The following is a 21,051-nucleotide window of genomic DNA, read 5'->3' on the forward strand; positions in this document are numbered from 1 at the left end:
TGCTCTCCTCCTAGCCCGTTGAAGTGTTGCTGAGTTGAACCCCTAACTGGTTCCCTGGCTGTTGTTGTCGTAGCAGCCATACTAAGCATCCATTTTTCAATGTTTTTATATCTTTAGCCAAGTCAGCAAACATGTTCGAATGGCACTAATAAAAGCTTTACAATGAACAAATTGTGTTACAGTAGCGCTTGCAACCACCTGCCTCCCCACAGCCCCACTATAAGATATTTTCTCCATATTCCCAGTCTACTCTTCATTTTCAGAGCTAGTCACGAGCACTGAGCTGGACAGAGGCCAGTGGTTCCCAGAGAACATGTCTGAGGCCCTTCATCTGATAGCAGGTCAAGTACAAAATCATTGCTTACGACAGCCTACCATTATGAAAACTAAGCTCCCTGACGGTGAACCAAAAAAACACGGCTCTTTTAAAGCTGCCATGTAAGAATCAAATTCCTAAAAGAGAAAGTTTACATAAGAGAACACGAGAAAAAGAAAAAAGGACACCCTATATGTCTGTGAAGTTATAATCCAATTAACGATTAGCAAAATGCTATAGTGTCTGTCAGACAGCTGACCTTATACTATTGAATGTCCTGGCTTGTTCTCAAGAATCAGATCCCTGCGGTTTGTCTCGATGACAATTCACGCTATTCATATAATGCATGTAAAGCCAGACTTTAAATTGAGAGTACTCCTTCCCAACAAGCAAAGATGTCACATTATAAATCACCATATCACATTGAAGTGGATTTTTTGAAATTAAATGGTGATCACTCTATTGGTTCATGCTCTTAATCAGGATAGGAGCCTTGACCACTTATTAAAAGTTGGATGCATGACTTTTTTATAACATACATTGCAGAACATAATCAATAATTTCTTTCTGCTATGCCTTAACATCACACTACTATAAAGGAAGACATTGTTCCGATAGACATTGGATAGTTAATCTTCATGATGACCACCCTAATGCTAATGCTAGCAATGTACATTAAGCTAAAAAAATTAAGAAAACATTTAAAAAAAAAACTTATATGCAACCCCTGTTTGTGATGGTCAGACTTGACATTCAGTGACAGAAGTTGTCAAATTTGTGACAAATTAAGCTGTGGTTCATTTTCTGTTAGGTACCTTTGCTTCCATCTCAGCATCCAGTATGCCTCCTTTCTGTTCTTGCAGCAGTGCATACGCTCGCTGCAAGGCCTGATACTCCCTGGTTAGTTGGCGGAAACGTAGCTCAGACTCTTCATTGGCCAGACCCTTTTATGACAGAAACAGGTAAAATGATGGAAGCCTAGTTTCTGCAATTTTTGTTCATTGGCTTACTGCAAACCAAAACGTTTCAAACACAATTATATTAGAATACTGACATTAGTGTAAAGGCAACCTCAGTCTCCAAGAACAGAACATGACTTTCTTTCGCAATTTGATAAAAAACATGGCATGTCTTCACCTCATCAAGGTCTTCCTCAGGAGTAGCGGGAGTCCTGTCCATCCTAAATGAAGCCACGGACGACGACTCGGAGTCCATAGACTCCTCATCATACCCAAAAAAGGTATCAACCACTATGTGTCTCTATAGAGAAAAAAAGGAGCTGCATCTGTCTAATGATCATAACTCCCATTTCAGTTTGAAAAATAATTAAAAAAAAAGTTTTTGTAATGAGTGAAAGTTTTTCCGCATTCGGATATAGAAAATTATATTAAGCAATTTCATAGGTAGTTTCTCCAAAATGATAAGAAAATGCTAGTTATCAATTTCTCAACAACACAGAAAGAGATTCCAACTGTTACGTTTACATGAGTGAAATTAAACATCCATACATATAATTATAGGTGCATCAGTTTCCTTCACCTTAATTGGCCTTGAACTCCTTTTATGTCTTTTCTTCCGAAGCAGCTTTTCACGATCCTGGATGGTTCAAGGAAAGGAAAGATATTATTACCACTGATGTTACTTTGGACATACTTTTGCTATTTTATTATGTAAACATCTTAACTATCAGCATGTGTGTGTCTGTGTGTGTGTTCAAATCATGTGTCCTATAAAACGTGATAGGCTCATGAAAAAATCAAATTTATAGCGGTGTTGAGAAAACTATTGTTTTCCCCGAACTCTCTTCCAGCTTAACGGTATCAGGCTTTGTAGTACTGGACAAAATGTGTCTTATGACTTTTAGTAGCCTTTGCGTGTGTGTGTGTGTGTGTGTGTGTGTGTGTGTGTGTGTGTGTGTGTGTATGTATGTAGGTATGTACAGCCGGCCGGTGTGCAGTTGAACATACAGAGTAAGAGAACATGGTTTTGAAACATGGGTGTTCATGCATTGCCTCTGTTGCACCATTTCTAGCTCCCACTGATGTAGCTAAGTCAAGGAACAGCTACAAGGCCATCCACCAAGACAGTCAGGTGGATGGCTACTGTCCTGACTGCTCTTTTTGCGCATTCTCAAGCTAAGCTTGAGAGCTATGTATTCAGTGCAGCTTAGCTCCCCTAGCAGGTGGCTTAATACCACCTGCCAAAGCCTTGAACATTACTTGATAGTGGTTAGCAACCAAGGGCTGCACAGGTTCCCCAGCAGCTGCATAACATGCACTTGAGCCAGTGGGGCCCCAGTGCATCCATCAATCCATCCATCATGCCAAGTGCTTCAAGTTTAAGAGTTCAGTTCAATCGACTGAAAACAGTCCTTTTAATTAGAACGATGGTTATCATTGAAAGCAGCCAGGTAGTGAGTTCTGCTCACTAGTTAACTCTTGTCAACTGGCACAATCACACACTAACAGATACTAAAACTCCAATAACAATGTAAGATGTTTTGTTTTTGGTTATACTTAGAAAAAAAAACATCCCATCTTGGCTTTAACTCCGCCTGAAACATATTAATGTTCCAATGACCCCACCAGCACGGCGTGAAATATACGGCGGTAACCTAGACAACCAATATGAAATGCCCATTGCTTCTTGTCTGTGAGAAATCAGCACTCACAAAAGCTTATGCCAACTTTGCAATCTATTAAGAGACATTGTGTGAAACTATGAGACAGACACTTGAATCCATCCCATAGCATATATATTTATCAAGACGTGGGAAAAAGAAAAGGCATACCCTTGTCAGTTCATCAATCATGCTTTGTTGTTCCAGTACTTGGAGTTTAAGAAAAGCTATTTCCTGGTCATCGTGGGCTTGGTCCAGGTCATTGAGGGATTTCAACTTCTTTAGTGGAGGATGGGAACTGATCTTCTCCTTCTGCAGAAACAATCCAGTGACAAAATCGAAAGATTATGTATACACCTGTAATAACCCTTTTTATAAGGTCCAAATGGATAGTGTGAAATAACAGGACTGTATTTTGTGGACTTTTGTGGATGCAACGTTAGAGGATGTATGACAGATTCTGGTAAGAAAAATAGGAGTTGGATGAATCAGCCCCTATCTATGTACCGTTTATTGAAAAGGCACACATTCACACACAAACACACACTCACAGAAACAAAACAACAAACAAATTGATATTAAACTAATCACAGGCACAGTAAAGTCAGAATACAGAGAAACTATAAGGAAATCGGCGAATCAAATCTAGTTCTATAATGTAAATCTTACGGTGCTGTATCAAGTTGCCATGGTGACAGTTCTAAGGTCCCTCCCAGGATGGCAACTCAATGCAAACACACTGGTTCGCTGGTTCTGTTCTTCTGTTTTGTTTTGTTTTTTTTGTTGAGGCCACAGAGAACTGAAAAGTGCATAGTGCACGTACATACAGTATGCTTAGTTATATGTTAACTAATAAGTTGTACTTGTAAGGAAGTGCAGTAAAGCCATTATGACTACTTTTACAAAACGATTAATCATTAGCCAATTATGAGGCATGACAAAACTTGGAATTCTTATCTTTAAATTCTCTGTATCAAATATATTGTCAGATTGTATTTTCATGACAAGGCCGGTAGGTCTAGGCTCTGAATGTGAATAGTGTCTCACCATCTCAAGATTCTCTTTGGCCAAAGTTCTGAGTTTATCCTCCAACTTCTGGATGGTCAAGGTCAAATCATCATTCCTCTTACTGAGTAGCTTGTTCTTGTCCAGCAAGGGCTTGCATTGCTTCTCTGACTCACGAACTCGCTTCAGCTGGCAGAGAAAGAGACAGGACAATTGGTCAAGTAGCTCTTTTAACAAGGAAGTCAACAAAGGAAACCATTATGCGCTTGTAGGATTTACCAGTTCATTCCTCTCATCAACAAGCAGTGAGTTACGGTCCTCTAATTTTCGAATGGTTGAATTAAGTTCAGCAAGGCGCCTCTGATTTCTCCTCAGATCCTGAAATTAAAATATGAAGTTATTTGTGACTACATCGAGAAGGCTTGCAGGATGGGAATTCTAACCCACCCTGTACTGACAATGTAATAAAAAATATCTAGATTTATCAGCCCATATTTGGGCATCAGGCACACATTTTACGCTAGTTTTAGTCTCTGGTAACTTATGGTTGACTTTATCTGAATATAAGGTCAATGCCGGATAGGCAATACAATATAGACAATACACTTGCCATTTAATTCCGAACTAACAGTAAATCAACACAAAATGTGTTAAACTGGAAGCTTTATTTTGAAGGGTAATAGAATTTGGTAATACGGTAAAGGAAAGTTTCTAAATGTTTAACATTCTGACATCAATGTCATGACCCAAAACCAAAATATACCGGTCTAATCGGTCTAGATGTAGAATATTGGATTAAGTGATCACAAATTAAAATTGATCAATGTCATTGTGTATGCTGATAGCGATATATCCTTAGAGAAGTGATTCATGAATGGAATTTTTTTTAGATTGCATGGTAATCATAACTACAATTATCCATCCAACAATTGTAAAACAGTGTACAGTACAGAAAAAGCCATTGAAAATTATAAAATTTACAATGCAGAATATTCATTTTATTTACATTTATTTTGATTACAGCTTTCCAGGCTTTTTTTTTACAGTTTTTGTCCTCAATGCACTGTTCCCTATTTTCACTGCTATCTGTGTAATGTCCAAAAAGGCTTTCTATGCCATTCTTTTCTCATTATATAAGATAGCATGCAACAAATAAAGAGGAGGTCATGAGCTGACACACTCAAATCATATCTAATTACAATTACAATTTAAGTTTCTTTTTTTTTTTTTTTTTTTTTGTCTTTGAAATTATCATGGGACTATAAGAATCCGAATCACGTTGTTCTTGATATCTTGTTCGCCCTGGTGAGCTAAAAAATTTAAATGAAAATAAATAAATGAATACATACATACACACCTCTCCATGGATAAATAAGAATTAAAAAAAACAATAGATTTTCTAAAAAACACCTGTTCATGTTTTTGAAAAGCCAGAAGTAAGTAAGGAAGAACTTTGCAGAACACGATAAATTGTAAAAATGTGTATGAGTCTGCATTTTTCAGGTAATGTAGAAACATGTGATTAAGCTGTTCTTACTGGGCTGCCGCAATGCTCAGCTCCATCTCCTGCTCTGCCTGGAATCTCTCTTTTTGGGCTTCCCAGGCCACACTCTGCCTCTTTGACAAGAAACAACTGCTCATCTAGTGCATCCTTCTGAAGCTGCAGCTTCTGTAGGAAACCTGTGGTCGACTCTAGCTCCTTCTCCAATGCGAATATGGTGCGGTCCTTTGACTTGATCTCATCCACCTATTCCAAAACAAATGTAGACAAGGTTGAAATGACAGTTTTTTTTTTGTTTTTTTTTGCCTCAAAACCCCATGATGCCATTTAAAATCATTCTCTTAATTTCTATTGAACAAGAATCCAGCAAGCATCTGTTAAGTCACCTTAGATGACATCAAGCAGACATAAATGATGACATAATTGAGATTTTCCACATCAGTGAAAGGAATTACATCCTTAAAATCTAATTTAGACACCCATCATTTTTTGGTAAAAACATCTAAGAAAACTGACTATTCATAAAAGCAGTATTGGAACAGTCCTCGATTACACTCTCTACTGTATCTGTACAATTTTTCAGTGCGGTAAGTGCAGTCACACATTACTACTGCTAGAGACAGGCTTTTAACTGTAGAAGATAGACAGACTCCTAAATCTCTTCAAAGACTTCTTGAAAGAAAGTGCTGACAATGCCAAGGTGTCAGCGAGGGCAGATTTATCCACCATTAAACCCAAGGAGGACTGGAGTTTATGTGAGTCAACAGGGACAAGATTGGCGGCTTCAAGCAGCTTAAGAGTGTCGAATCACTAAGTATCAGTTAGGTAAAAAGAGAGGTTTGAGGCGTGGCATAAAAGGTTGTGATCAAGGAGGAAAAACACCTATTAAGCAAGAATAAAGAAAGGGGAGGGTTTGTCCGAACAAGAGGAATATGTGTGCGTGAGACATTAAATGTAATCATTAGGCTAAAAATGTTTGTTTCATTTACGATGTATTATAAGAAATATAAATTTGACGCATGTGTTTACATTTCCCTGCACTGTTTTCATTTCCCTGCACTATTACATCAGTACGTTTATCATCATTGTTTATTTGTTACACTTATGTGGATGTACGTGTACAGCAAAGTAAGAATTTCACTGTATAGGGAAACAGGTTTCCAGACGGTACATATGACAATAAACACTTTTAATCCTGAATAAATAACAACTGAAAGAATAATCGACTATAATGGCTCAAATGTCATATCTTTTTTTCATGTCTACTTGTGAAACTTCACAATCAAAGACCAAGCTGAACGCATGAAGACCGGCTACGTGAGCTTCCCATTTACCGTTAAAGATAGCTTCAAGCTGTTCGAGTACAACAGAAATCCTGCTGATGCTAGTCACATTTCAATCATGAAATTATGATTTTTGAGTTTTGGTGGGTGAAGAGCTACAGTACAGCCGATTGTGTTAGTTAAGGGTGCTGCTGTGAATAACCTGCATACCAGTCTGCGGATGTCCCGTTCACAGTCCCATTTGATCTTGGAGATCTGCTCTTGGTGCTGCTGGTGCTCAACTCGGAGGTCACCAGCCTTCATTTTGTCAGCCTGGATCATGTTGCTCAGAGCTTCATCGGTCTGCTTCTTTGTACTTTTTAGCTCTGCGATCTCCTGAAGGAGCTTGACTCTCTCTTGGTCAAAGAAGCGGCGGGCCTCTTCCTTGGCTTCCAGGGTCAGCGCTGTGCGCACCTTGACATATTCAGGATTGAGACAAGGGATTGTGTGAGTGTGAAACCGTCCCCCAGGAAGTTATTTTTACACATTTTATCTATTATGGATAAACCATGAGCAGCTGAGGAGCCGTCTTGCTCAGCAGCACTCAGGCAGGAAGAGGAGGAGGAGATTGAGAATCAAACCAGAAAATTTCTGGTCCAGGATGACCACTCTTACCGCCTGAGCTATGCTACCCCATTTACGCCATTTAAAGATTCTTTTATTCTTTTAGATTTTGCCTTGTTTTTGGTCAATTCTTGAACATTTGATGTTTTCTTGCCAAATATTTAGGTGTTTTGTTGTTTTAACCAAATTGCTTTTCCACATAAATTACAGAATTTGAACAATAATGAATAAAATTAAAAATTTTAAAAACTAAAAAGCAAGTTTCCAATGACTGTTATTTCATGATTTGACAAACTGAAAACAGTAATTATGTTATTCACCTACGTGTTAGTCCCCTATTTAAAAACCCGAGAGGTTAGGGGGCACCATTATCAGGGACACCTTGTTAAAGATTAAGATAAAATAATTACTTTTGCCTTTCATTTGATTTAGGTCAGGTAATTTTAACACCAGCTCACCTTCTCCCCACTACCATCCCGCATTGCACTCAGTGCAGCTTTGAGCCTCTGGTTCTCCTGATCCTTGATTTTGCCATGGCGGGCCAACTCTTGCTCGTGCTGACGTGTCAGGTTTTCTCTGAGAGCCTGGAGCTCTTTTTGCTTTTCCTCGTGCCATTTTGCCCGCTGTTCCGTCAGCATGGCGGTGTGACGGTGCTGCTCCTGCTCTCGTACACGCTTCACCTCCTGCACCTTGTCACGCTCCAGCTTGCTCACCTTTAGGACATGTCAGAGAACAGATGATATAGGTTAGTGGCATGTCTTTCTTATTGATTACTGGAGTTTCAATCATGAGCTCCTATTTATATTATATCAGTAACTCCATATCCTGTAGCGAATACAAGATACAGGTGGTCCTCACTTAACAACAGGGTTGCATTTCAAGGGGTCCATCGTTAAGCTATTTTGTTGTTAAGCAAAACACAGCGTTTCAACATTTATAGCGTACAGTATTTGCATACATATCAGCCATTTGTGCTATTTACCTTTCCTTCTCCGATAATGTTTATATTTGCATGAACCAATTAGGACAATTATAAGCGCGGGTAAGCCCGTACAATACATGCATTCCGTGCATATTTTTATAGTATCGCAAAGCCCGTCTCCGAAAACTCAGAGTTGCAGAGTACGTCGATAAGTGAGGACCAGATGTAGTGTATAATATCATGCAGCAACCAACTACAAAATAACAGTTAAAAATAGGATTTTAATTCATACTATGTACTAGTCTTTAATTTTTTTTTTCATTATTCCATTCTTACACATCAGAATAGAGAATTTACCAAAACTTGCCCAGGATTTGGCAGCAAGATTGTTCACCGAAAACAACATAGTAAAAACTAAGAAGGGCCCCCATAAGCTGTAGGAATTCGAAGAGGGCATGACTTGGAGATAAGTAAATTACCCTCACTTGTGAAGCCCCTCTACACCATATAATGCTCTTTATTAACCCATAACACACCCTCATGCAGAGATGGCCACATTGAATAGGGACCTGTTCATCAGGGGTAAAATATTGATATACAAATTTTAAGATGCGTGCTGAGGGCCTTGCGGACCAAACTCTGAACCTCCAGATGAGAAGATGACCAAAATAGCTCCTTCACAGTGGAAGTCAACCAAGGTCTTCTGTTAATATGATACCATCTCTCACCGATTTTAAAAATGTGTGCACTGTGTCACTCCATTTGTTAGAGGGCAGACATGTCCCTCTAACAAACCTTAATATCTGATAGGTGCCCCCTTGAACATCAAGACAGCTTTATAAATCCACCCCCCAAGAGTTCACTCATTCATTCACTGTGTTTTTGTAGTAAACTTTAGATGAAAACATGACAGACACTGGAGGGTGTAATTATTTTCTTTTAAGACAGGGGAATAAAACCAAGGGCAGGTGATAATTCCAAGACTGGCTTTCTTTGAGAGTTGAGAAAGTCATTCACTTGCCCTCACTGACACCTGACCGCACAAAAAAATTGGACATAGGTCTATAGTTGACTATAGATATGTAACCCATGCTATGCATTTATCGCCAGGAAAACAAATGAAGATGAATATTAACATGTAAAATTGCTTAAGAGCGCAGCATAGTTTGGCTGTGCATTTACTTTGGGCAACATATTTACTTAATGCATACACACACACACACAAGCACAGATGATGTAAGCACTTGCAACAGTTGTTTAGTCAAGGCTTACAAGTGAGGAGACTCTTGGTGGATTCATCTGAAAAATAGCAGATATTTAAGATATATGAAATTAAAAACATAAATGTCTACACTTCAGGGAAGAGTAAAAAAAATACTTAATTTGTTGTTTAAATCTGCAATGAAAATGTTTGCATGCAAATCCCTGTAATTCCAAACTTTACCTCAGGTTTACCTATTTTGGGTACTTTTCAGAAGCTACCTTTTTCAGTGACTGGCATTTACATGAAAAGAGCGTTGTGTAAGTGAACATCTGCCATATGTGTACTTGGTTCTACAGCACTGATGCATAGAAAATCAAATCTAGAATTTAAGTTGAAAAAAAAAAAAAAAACAACAAATTGTTCAACTCCTGCATTGCAAATTCCAAAGTTTAACAGGGCAGTTCACTTGAAAAAGAGAAGGATGCTGTAATTTTCCAAATGTTATTATGACAGAATGGATAAACTCAATAAAATTCAAAAGTAAACACTTAAACAGCTTCTAATTCAATGTTAGTTTTCTGGAAAAAAAAAGTCTGAACCGAAAAATGTCTGTGTTCAAGATATCGCTAAACTCTACACGTTCAGTTAAAATTGTAAATAAAACATGATATACTGTGCTGCCTTATAGCCCCAATACCAAGTGGCTACATTGAAAGAAAACACAAAAACGACACTTTTCAGTTTTATATGGGCCCTGTTTCAAAGATATGTTGTACCTACCCTGCAGCCCCATGTTCTTACACACCCAACCCTGAATCAGATACTGACGCATTTTGTGTTCATCAAAACAGCCCCAGGTTTCAAACTAAGGGAGTATAAATACATTAAAAAACTATATTATTAACTATATGTATGTACTATATGTATTACATGTACTGTGTTAGTGTCATTTTGTGTCATTTTGGTTGGTTGTGTGCCCCAGGATTTTGTAAATGTAAAAAATGTGTCACGGCTCAAAAAAGGTTGAAAATCACTGGCTTAGATGAAGCATGACATGAGAGGCATAGACAAACATTAACGGACAACACCGCACATAATACATACAGACGTAGGCTGTAGGGGATAGTTGGGCCTTGGCACCCTATTGAGATTGGTAAAGCAGCTGTAAATGGTTCAGGGCAAGTCAAACATGTAAGTCATAAATGAAATCCAATGAGCTCTCAAAAGAGACACTTTTGCTGTGTAGGGTCACAAACGGACGGAGTTTCAGAAAAATGTATATACCATACTGACTTTTGATTCATACCTTGCATTTTTCTTGGTGTAGCTCTATCTGAATGTCAGTCAGCTTCGACCTGAGATCTTCGTTGGCTGCTTGCAGGGCAGAGATGAGTGCTTCAGGCTTCTCGCCCTTTGAACGCCCTTTCTTGGCCATTGGTTTCAATTGCTAGAGAGCCTCTTCCAATGCTTTCATGGAGACTTCACAAAAACTGCCCAAGGCGGTCGCGAAGATACAGTTCCTCCTCTTCCTCGTTCTTCTGTTAGGCAAATGGGCTTTGGATTGAGGGGAGACAAAGAGGGAAAGATTGGACAATTTAAAATATCTTGTAAAATTATTCTTTAACCGATCTATCCACCTTGCTAAGCAAAATTTCTTGGCAATGTCTGCACATGAACAACATGCGCAGAACAGACATGCTGAACGTTGTATTCATTCCCACTAATTCTAACCTAGTCTTCTTCCAGACGTTACTGCATCCACAACAGTCTTGTAAATGACTCACAATCACCTATATAACCAAAAAAAAAGTAAGTACAACTGTAATTTCACATAATTAAGTATGAATAAAGAAATACTTAAAGCCTAATGCCATATTTATGCACTTTTTAATACAAGACATGTTTCATGCAGTTTTATACATTCTTTTACTTAATTAGCTACTCAATAATTGTGTATTTCATTTTCATATTTTATAAATCAAGGGGTCAACCTTTCTAAAAAACATCATGTGACGTCAATCGGCATCTATTCAATTTTAATGAATAAATTCAAGTTCAAATGTGAATTTGACCAACCTTTCCGACAAACTCAATCTTTTCCTATAGCTTATTATGCCATCTCTTCCAGTACTCAAGAGTGAAATAACTGCTTATTGTACTACTTTTATATTCTTATACTTCAGTTTATCATCTGATGCTGCTATAATATGAAGATACCGGCTTCCTCGTAATTGGTTGAACTTTGCATCTCAATAAGTAACTACAGCATGCAGCCACTTTTTGTTAATCACTATAGACTGTCCAATAACCAATTAGTAGATTGATTATTACTAGACTTATTAACCATATACATTCAACAAACAAACACTTATTTTATTATCTTTATTTACAAGTTCCAAATAAACCTGGTAGCTAAAATGGGTTTTAGCTCAAGGGTCTCTAGAATTAGAGCCCACAATCAAACGGCGCAAAATCAGACCTTCAGATGTTCTTCTGCTGTAAAGAAAAAACAGAATTTTACTACTTCGATAGAGCACAATGTCTACACAATCCATAAGGGATTAACCAATTGCTATCTCAGAACAAAAATAAAGCATGAGTGTTACAATAAAATAAAATACAAACACACATAAATTAATGTATGCATTACATACGTATACAATTTTCTGTACATTTTGAAAAATTGTAACATTTCAATATTCTGTTTAACGTCAACCAGGTGAATATAGCAGGTTTGGGGTTTTCAAGTGTTTCAAGTTGTTTGAGCTTGAAAAGAAAGAGAAAGAGGAAATCTAAGAGCACAAATAGACACATTGATGTAGACTGAAGAGGCTTTACAGTATGAATGGCAGAAGTGCTAAGGAGAATTGGAATATCAAAACCATCACGATAAGAAAATTTAAAAAAATACAGAAATCTAATCTGTACTCTGCTCCAAGAAGACAACTATGTATAATACACCAATATCAAACAAAATCTATTTTTATAAGATGATGGTAGACAAAGGCTTGCTAACTCACTGCATTCTGCAAATAATTTAACTCAAATTGTTTGGAATGAATGCTGTTTTGGTTGAAAAGAAAATCAGTTTTGACTGGGAGTGGATATCATCTAATTTTCCAGCGGATGCACCATGCGGATAATCTTGGAAATAAGGCTATAAAAAGTAGTGTAAAAAGTCAGTGATCACTTTGTCACTGTGGCCCCAGTAACGCTGGGCATAACTAAAAGTGCTCTGTCCCAACAAAAAGGCAATAATCTGTCAGTGGCGGTGATACACAATCAAACAGCCTGTAAAATGTATATCATGAGCCAAAAGATGCAGTAACACTGTATTATGAAGAGTGTTATAAATGACATGGTTTATGGAATAATGCAAATGCATCACATGAGATAAATGCAATTTTAATTTTATTAAAGCACATCCTGTTAATGATGGAAAAAAATAAAAACAAGGAATTCAGAGAAACATAAACACTTGGAGTTCAAACATAGTGACTGCATGACCTCAAACTTGTCGACTAGGCTGTAGTACTCTGATGGATAAAATAGAAAACGGAAGATGTGATTTGATGAGGTTTGTCAACATTGAAGTAAAAGTGCCAGGGAGAGCTACCTTGATACACGTCATTGAATCAATATATGGCTCATGGAAAATCAAAGGGAAACAGTAGTAAAAAGAAGCTTAAAAAAACATTCAGACAGGCAACAGCCTCTTCCCACTTAGCCTACAGGAGGAATCTCACAAACGACTAGATATGCCGACATGCTCACATCATCCTCTGCTCATGTTACTGTTACTATCACAACTGTCAACTGACACTAAACAGAGTGCACCTGCTAGATAGCATTACATGCTGCAATGGCTGCTTAAATAGCAAATTATATACAAATGCGTGGCTTTGCTCATATATTTAAATTATTTCAACAAGATACAGCATTCTGCTCCTGTTACAACCAAGTATTTTTAGAAATGGGTTAATGTATCAGGTGTCGCTGCCAGAAGCGAACTGAATTGCAAGTTGACTTCCACCAATTTCCTTATGGCAAATACAACATTTCTTCAGCCTGAAATAGCTGTACAAAAACAACTCAACATGGGCTTAAGACAGAAATTTAACTGTCTTTCCCTATTCATTTTCATTACATGTAAATAAACATGTAAATACCCATTGGTTGGAAAATAAGTCAAAGTAACTGCTCCAAATATGTTCTGGGCCATATATGTTCAAATATATGTGTTTTTGTTGGTGTGTGTGTGTGAGTGAGAGAGAGAGGAATGCATACCAGATATGAATTACCAGACAAATTTCCAGACATTACCAGCAGTCAATATGCATGCTGCCTATCGAAAAGGGAATAAGATACAGTACTCATGAGTTCTGTATGAATTAATGATTTATAATTATGATAGAAGAACTACACAAAAATCAACGACTTCTTCTTTGAAAACTTACCCTGTGTTGTATTTGTAGGTCATGAAAACAAAGGAAGGGCTGTGGTTTGCCTCAAAATGGATTTTGCATATCGTATTGGCTTAATAATCCTGTTTCAAGGCATTTTTAATGTACCATCGTGGGTCATCTTTGAGTCAGATAATTGAAAGACTGTCTTGTTTTTAAGGGAATTGAGATCAAACTCAAAACTATAAAAAAACGTGGAGAAATAACAAAATTAATCCTCAAAAATACCACTTGCCTAATATGCAGTGTAGTAATTAACCTTTTTCATCTTAGTGAAACACATCAAAATCTTCTCATTGTGAACCTAAATTTCTTTCTTGGATCCAAGTCCAGTTGCCATGACAAGAAGATTTCGACAAGAATTCCCCATGACCTGGATGACCGAGAACCTTAACAGACATCTTAGTGAAAATCACAACACTGTATCGCAACATGCTTTACAATCAAAAGAGGCTTGTATCAAACTTTAGGTTTCACTTTGCTTTATCGTGGCTATGAATATAGCTAAATCACCAAAATCTCAACCAGAATATATGAGAAGTTTATTTGACAACTATGAAACTGGTCTCTATTTGCAGTATCATAAACCATAGTGTAACATTGGCACAAGATTTCCTATGAGTCTGAACACTTTCAACTATGAAATCCCCTCTTTAGGAAGTTTTCTGCAGATTTGCAGATTATTTAACATAACAAGCTATATATGTATTGAGAATAATGTATATAGCAGGCTTCTGGCCCGAGAGGCAGGTGCAGTTAAAACGTTTACCCAAAGTTTGCCATTATTTAATATTAGGATTAACTTGATAAGTATTTTAATAATTAAAATAATCACATACCCTTTATTATGTATTGACATCTGTATCGATACAACATATCATTAATACCTGATCAGACATAATACAGGTACTCTTCACCATCATAAATCACAACTTAGTATTCAAATATACATTTGTTTATCTCGCTGGGGATGTCATTAATATGTTATGGAAAACGTATTTAAAAATGAGCCACCACAATTGCAAAGGTCCCATGGGTCCCTTGATGCAGCAAAGAGAAACATGCATGTGGATCTGGAGATCCGAAGATCTGTATCGCAAAACTTTTCAAGCAAATCTTCCTCACGCATCCTTGGACAATAACAGGCATTCACCTTAAAGTCTCGGGATGTGGTGATTAGTTTCAACATTCACATGTTTTTCTTCTTTCATCTGATGATGTCAAATGGACATCAAAAAAGCACATATTATCAAGCAAAAAGTCTTCTCAATTATTTCAAATGCATGGTTTCTGTAAACTATACACGAAAGCAATAAAATCTGGTGGTTTTGGGTTGATCTATTTTAATGTTTTTTTTTTTCTTTTGTCTGTAGTCTATAATGCTTACCCTGCAGACAGGGTCTCTTTGGAAGTGGAACCAGTCCAAGCTGACATTGGGTGAGAGGCAGGCTGTAGTCTTGACCAGGCACCTGTAAGTTATGGGGGCACCTATCTAAACATATCACCATTCTATCATGCAAACTTCATACAGAAACCCCCAGTTCTAAATTAAACCAAGAATCTGCTGGTGGTTGAGCCTGATTTGTGAAAATATCATCTGATATGTAATCACAAAGTGGCACGATTGCAGAAATGCTAGTGCCACCGCCTCTCATCAAGAAGGTTCCTGCAACATGTCTGGTTTGCCAAAACCTTTCTAGCTATACAGTCTACCTTAGAGACCTAGCAAATATTTGTACACCACTACATTACACATTTGTAGAATATATCTATCTTCACAAACAAAATAGTGTAATATCCTTTAAATTAATTTATTTTCTGTGTTTAGTATATCCTTTGTTTTAGTAACTCCCATTATAAAGCTAAAATCTATATTGACGTTACATTAAGCAATGAAGGTAAGTAAAGCCATATCGTTTATCGGAGTGTCAGTTAAGGCTACAGCAAATCCAATTTTACACATAATCGACAATCACAGATGTAATTGAGGCTGACTGAAAACTAATCAGGATACTGGCAGTCCCTTTATCATCATGTGGCTGAAATAAAATATTCTGAGACACTATGGTGGTCTGAGTAGAAACCAAGGATATTATTAAAGCTGTCTTCGCTGATCCAGGTGTACAATTAAGAATTTTAAACTATACTATTTAGTTAGAACAGAAATGCAGCTCGGTGGGGCACAGGCCAGTCTCTTCCTGAGCCACACTCAGGGGGCGCAAGCCAGTCTCTCTGAGCTGGTCCCAAGCCCGGATAAATGCGTCAGAGAAATGCGTCAGGAGGGGCATCCACCCGACTACTTGTAAAGCAAATATGCAAATCAAACCTAAGAATCTCATGCCAGATCAGCCGAGGCCTGGGTTAACATCAACCGGCATTGGTGCAGATAACCTACAGGGTACCAATGGAAATTGGGCCACTTTTCAGTAGCAGAGAGAGAAGAGGAAAGGCAAGAGTCTGGGACTGAGAGGAGGGACGTTGTATATTGGGAGGATGACAGGAATAGGTAGAGTTGGTTGACATGATGCAGAGAAAGAAGGTGGATACACTGTGTGTCCAAGTGACCAGGTGGAAGGGTAGTAAGACTAGAAGCTTAGGAGCGAGTTTTAGGTTGTACTATCATGGTACTGACAGGAAGAGAGATGAAGTAGGAATTATCTTGAAGAAGGAGTTTGTGAGGAATGTTGTGGAGGTGAAAAGAATGTTAGATAGACTAATGAGTCTGAAATTGAAAAATGAAGGTGTGATGCTCAATGTTGTAGCTATGCCCCGCAGGTGGGATGTGAATTTGAGAGAGTGAGAAGATGCCTGAGGAATAGAAAAGTATGATGGTGCCCATTTTTAAGAATAAGGGGGATGTGCAGAATCACAGCTACTATAGAGGGATAGAGTTGATGAGCCATACAATGAAGTTATGGGACAGAGATGTGGAAACTAGAGTGAGAGCAGAAGTCAGCATTTGTGAACAGCAGTATGGCTTCATGCTTGGAAAGAGTACCACAGATGCCGTATTTGCTTTGAGAATACCAATAGAGAAGTACAGAGAAGGTCAGGGAGAGCTGCATTGCGCTTTTTAGACCTACAAAAAGGATACGAAAGGATGCCAAGAGAGGAACTCTGGTATTGTATGTGGAAGTCTGGAGTGGCAGAAAAGTATGGTAGACTGGTGTAGGACATGTATGCTAGCTGTGAGATAGTGGTGTGGTGTGCTGTAGGGGTAACAGAGAAGTTAAAGGTGGAGGTGACACTCCATCAGGGATCAGCTCTGAGCCCCTTCTTGTTTGCAGTGGTGATGGACAGGCTGATAGACTAGGTTAAACAAGAATCTCCATAGACCATGGTTTGCAGACGACCCTGTGATCTGTAGTGAGAGCAGAGAACAGTTTGAGGACAATCTAGAGAGGTGGAAGTATGCTCTGGAGAGGATAGGAATGGAGGTTAGTTGCAGCAAGAAAGAATATATTTGTGTGAATGGGAGGAACAGTGAGGCTACAGGGAGTGGTAATAAGAAGTTGGAGGATTTAAGTACTTAGGGTTAACAGTCCAGAGCAATAGAGAATGTAGAAAAGAGGTAAAGAAACGGATTCAAGCAGGGTGGACTGGGTGGGGAAATGTGTCAGGGGTACTATGCGATAGAAGACTATTAGCCAGAATGAAAGGAAAGGTGTAGAGAACGGTAGTGAAATCAGTGATGCTCTATGGCCTTGAAGCATTTACAATGACAAAAGGCTCTGTTTGGGAGTGACCAAGACGGATACGATCAGGAATGAGTCTATCAGAGGAACAGCACATGTTAGATGTTTTGGAGAGAAGGTCAGAGAAGCCAGACTGAGATGGTTGGGTCGTGTACAGAGGAGGGATAGTGAATATATTGGTGGACGGATGCTGGAATTGGAGCTGCCAGGCAAGAGGTCCAGAGGACGAGCAAAGAGAAGATTTATGGACATAGTGAGAGAGGATATGAAGGTAGTTGGTGTGAGACGAGGATACAGAGAATTGGGTTAGATGGAGAAGGTTGATTCACAGGGGGTTTTCTCCAGGGGAAAAGCCGAAAGGAAAAGGAAGACTATCTCTTAGAACAGAGAAAATATTCGCAAATTACATGCAGAATTAGTAAGACTTGCATTAGTTGGTGTGACAGATGATGATAGATTGCCCATTTCAGTCCAGGGGACTAGACTGAAACAGACTATCAGCTGAGGCAACTCCTAATTAGGTAGAAGTCGAGAGGGGAGGAAGACCTACAGACTTAGCAAGAAAAACTTCTGAAATTAGAAAATATAATACCTCCTGTTGAACCTCAAGTTTAATGGCTTGATGATGTTTGTTTTTTTTGGAAATTGTATCTTTAATTTCTGATTACAGCTGCTTTTTGACAGGATATTTCAAAGAATACATTTATAAGTTATAACTTACCAGCTCAAATGTTCATATATGAATTATTCTCAAACAAAACTTTTAGTTTACAGACAGCAATGGACAATTATAGGGACTGGTGTGACGCAAGTGTCCGTGACGGTCACATGTATCTTAAGAACTGAACCAAAAAACAAATCACGTTTACGAAGAAGACAAGGACACGGAAAGTTTTCACAGTATTCAAGTTCTGCATTGTGGGACAGTCAGCCATGGACTATGAAATAGGGCATCTAATGTCAAGGCTATAGGTCAGGGGTCGGCAACCCGCGGCTCCGGAGCCAGAGCTCTTTCATCCTTACACTGCGGCTCCGAGTGGCTTGGGAAAATAAACAGTAAATATTTAATTGAAGTGTATTTCATTTGTGTTACTTCCTTTTTCAAATTTTAGTTCTAAGTTGGAAGATTATTGTGATCTTGAAATATTCAAATAAAATTATATTTATTATTTTTCGCTGCTCAAAATAAATGGCACACTCGCGGAAGCCGGTATACCCACCAGCTGGTATAGTCCTGATTTGCAGATGCTGTGCGCAGAAGTCAGAAGAGGTCAAAAATTATTTGCAACTCCCAGTGTTTTCTTTTCCATGGAAACCGTGTGTGTACATATATAAGTAGCTGACAAGCCAAAAAAAGTGTGGGCACTCATCACCTGTTATATGAGTTGTCATGGAACCATAAGAGGACCTTGCCTCAGAGTAGGAAATCAAATTGTTTCAATAATTGAGGCCAGTGGCCTTAGTTCTTGAAGAGTAGGAACTGCAAAAAGGTCCTGCAGTATGAAAGTTTTCACATGGCAAAACAATGCATTCAAGGTTGCGCATTCATTGAGTCTGTCCCAGGGAGAAATTATGTAGAAAATTAAATTTATGCAAGGAAAAGTATAAATAATGTGTGATTATCCAGTATAATAGGACAAAAATGTCCTGTTCTGCGAAGTGAAGAAGAGGATCAGACTGTCTGTGGCTCCCAGTTCATCTGATTAAACTCTAGGAACAAATGTTTTTAAATTATTCACAGTTACTGCCATGTTTGAAAAAGAAATGGTTTTAAATGGAGAATTACATTCCCAGGATTTACATGAATTATTTTTGACAAGGACTATAAGGCCCACATTATACCTACATCAATATGTGTAAAATTAACTTAACATGATAACATGTGAATGTCCTGTGGTTTCAAATCAACAGATCCAGACTAAGATAATATCATGGTCTTTACTAAGTCTTAGGTGAGATCAGGGATAAACAAATTCAGCGGAAAAACACTGATGAACATGTGGTGCTTGACAGGTTATGATGTGTTTCACTGTCATGGCCACGATTGCAAAAATCGCATTAACCAGGTAACATAAACATTTTAATGGGGTATTTATATTTACAAATGTATATTTTGTATTGTTCAGTGAAATAGTCTTTTTTTTATTGGTGGCCACAGCTGATTGCACAACCCACATGTGATAAAATAGATGCAGACGGCCTTTTTGGTTTGTTGAAGAGTGATAATTTAAATGTTGCTTGTTATTTAATAATAATAATAATTATTTATCCTTTATTAATCCCCGCGGGGAAATTCGTTCTCTGCAATTAACCCATCATGGATGAACCATTAGCAGTAGCCTGCCGTCCACCAGCGGAGCAGTTAGGGGTTCAGTGTCTTGCACAACAACACTTTGACACACTAGCAGGATTTTACATGGATTTTACATAGACGCAAGCTGGCCTTAAGTTTTGCTTTGATAAAAGTGTGCACATCCAATACTAAATTTTAGCCGATTTAATTTTTAGAACAATTTCAATCCAATGCTGCCAGTCTTCTCAGACATGTTTTAGTCAAAATAAACTGTTTTCAGAGTACTTGAACTTTGGTCTCTTCACCAGAAGTCCATGTTCTTCCATCCATGTCACATAACTGCCTCCGTTATTTTTGCAAATATTCAGCTTGACATAAGACTAACACAGGATCCTCCATTATATAAGAGGAAGCAGAAGTTGAAACGACCTGTTGTTTTAGAGGTTAACCTGTCTGCATTAAAACAAAATTGTATTTCTTTTCAATTATTTTCAATTTATAGACCAGATTATGATATAACAAATGTAATACTACACCATAAAAAAAAACGCTGTAGCAGTTAAAGTATAAGTTCCATGACACTGACTTGTATTCATGATATGTAAAATTTACCTCAGTGTATAATTTATTCAAGCCAGTTTTTGGATTAGCTTATATATATATATATATATATATATATATATATATATATATATATACATATACACACACACATATACACATATATATATGTATGTGTGTGTATATATATGTATATATATACATAATATATATAATAAATATATTTTATATATATATATATATATATATATATATATATATATATATATAATTATCGAAAAAATGCTTAAGTGGTAAAGGGAATGATACATACACATGCTGGTCAGGTGAAATTCAGTACCTTTACACAAAGCTAAACTTCATTTGGTATGATCACTAATACTGTATTAACCTAGAAACCACCCAGAGCAGACAGATACTGAGAGGATGGACTAGATATGAATTTGCAGAGTGTCCAAGTCAATCTGATTATCATCACTCAAGACTGCATGGATGGGCAACCTGCTAGCTCAACAACACTGGGTTGTGTCCCGAATGGTGGTTGTCACAATACCATTCTATTTTAAAATCATTTGCTGTCGCTGG

The 21,051-nt window shown here is 37.8% G+C and overlaps 1 protein-coding gene across 7 annotated transcripts in view; it reads right to left on the reverse strand.

Annotated features, from left to right (window-relative positions):
• Positions 1-21,051, reverse strand: part of jakmip2 (janus kinase and microtubule interacting protein 2) — a 52,980-nt gene that overhangs the window by 14,986 nt on the left and 16,943 nt on the right. For 6 of the 7 annotated variants that reach the window (XM_086176802.1, XM_086176795.1, XM_086176800.1 and 3 more), the window contains 10 exons: positions 10,761-11,008; positions 7,787-8,041; positions 6,936-7,178; positions 5,479-5,688; positions 4,221-4,319; positions 3,984-4,130; positions 3,108-3,248; positions 1,856-1,912; positions 1,454-1,576; positions 1,132-1,260 (listed from right to left, as the gene is read on the reverse strand). In XM_086176802.1, coding sequence (XP_086032928.1) covers positions 1,132-1,260; positions 1,454-1,576; positions 1,856-1,912; positions 3,108-3,248; positions 3,984-4,130; positions 4,221-4,319; positions 5,479-5,688; positions 6,936-7,178; positions 7,787-8,041; positions 10,761-10,889 — 1,533 coding nt within the window. In that variant the 5' untranslated portion in view covers positions 10,890-11,008. Of the gene's footprint in view, positions 1-1,131; positions 1,261-1,453; positions 1,577-1,855; positions 1,913-3,107; positions 3,249-3,983; positions 4,131-4,220; positions 4,320-5,478; positions 5,689-6,935; positions 7,179-7,786; positions 8,042-10,760; positions 11,395-21,051 lie in introns of those variants that run through there. The other variant, XM_086176799.1, reaches the window with a different exon arrangement.

The sequence above is a fragment of the Fistularia commersonii genome, chromosome 29, assembly GCF_037954325.1.
Source record: "Fistularia commersonii isolate RoL2024-O1a breed Wild chromosome 29, RoL_Fcom_v1.0, whole genome shotgun sequence".
NCBI lineage: Eukaryota > Metazoa > Chordata > Actinopteri > Syngnathiformes > Fistulariidae > Fistularia > Fistularia commersonii.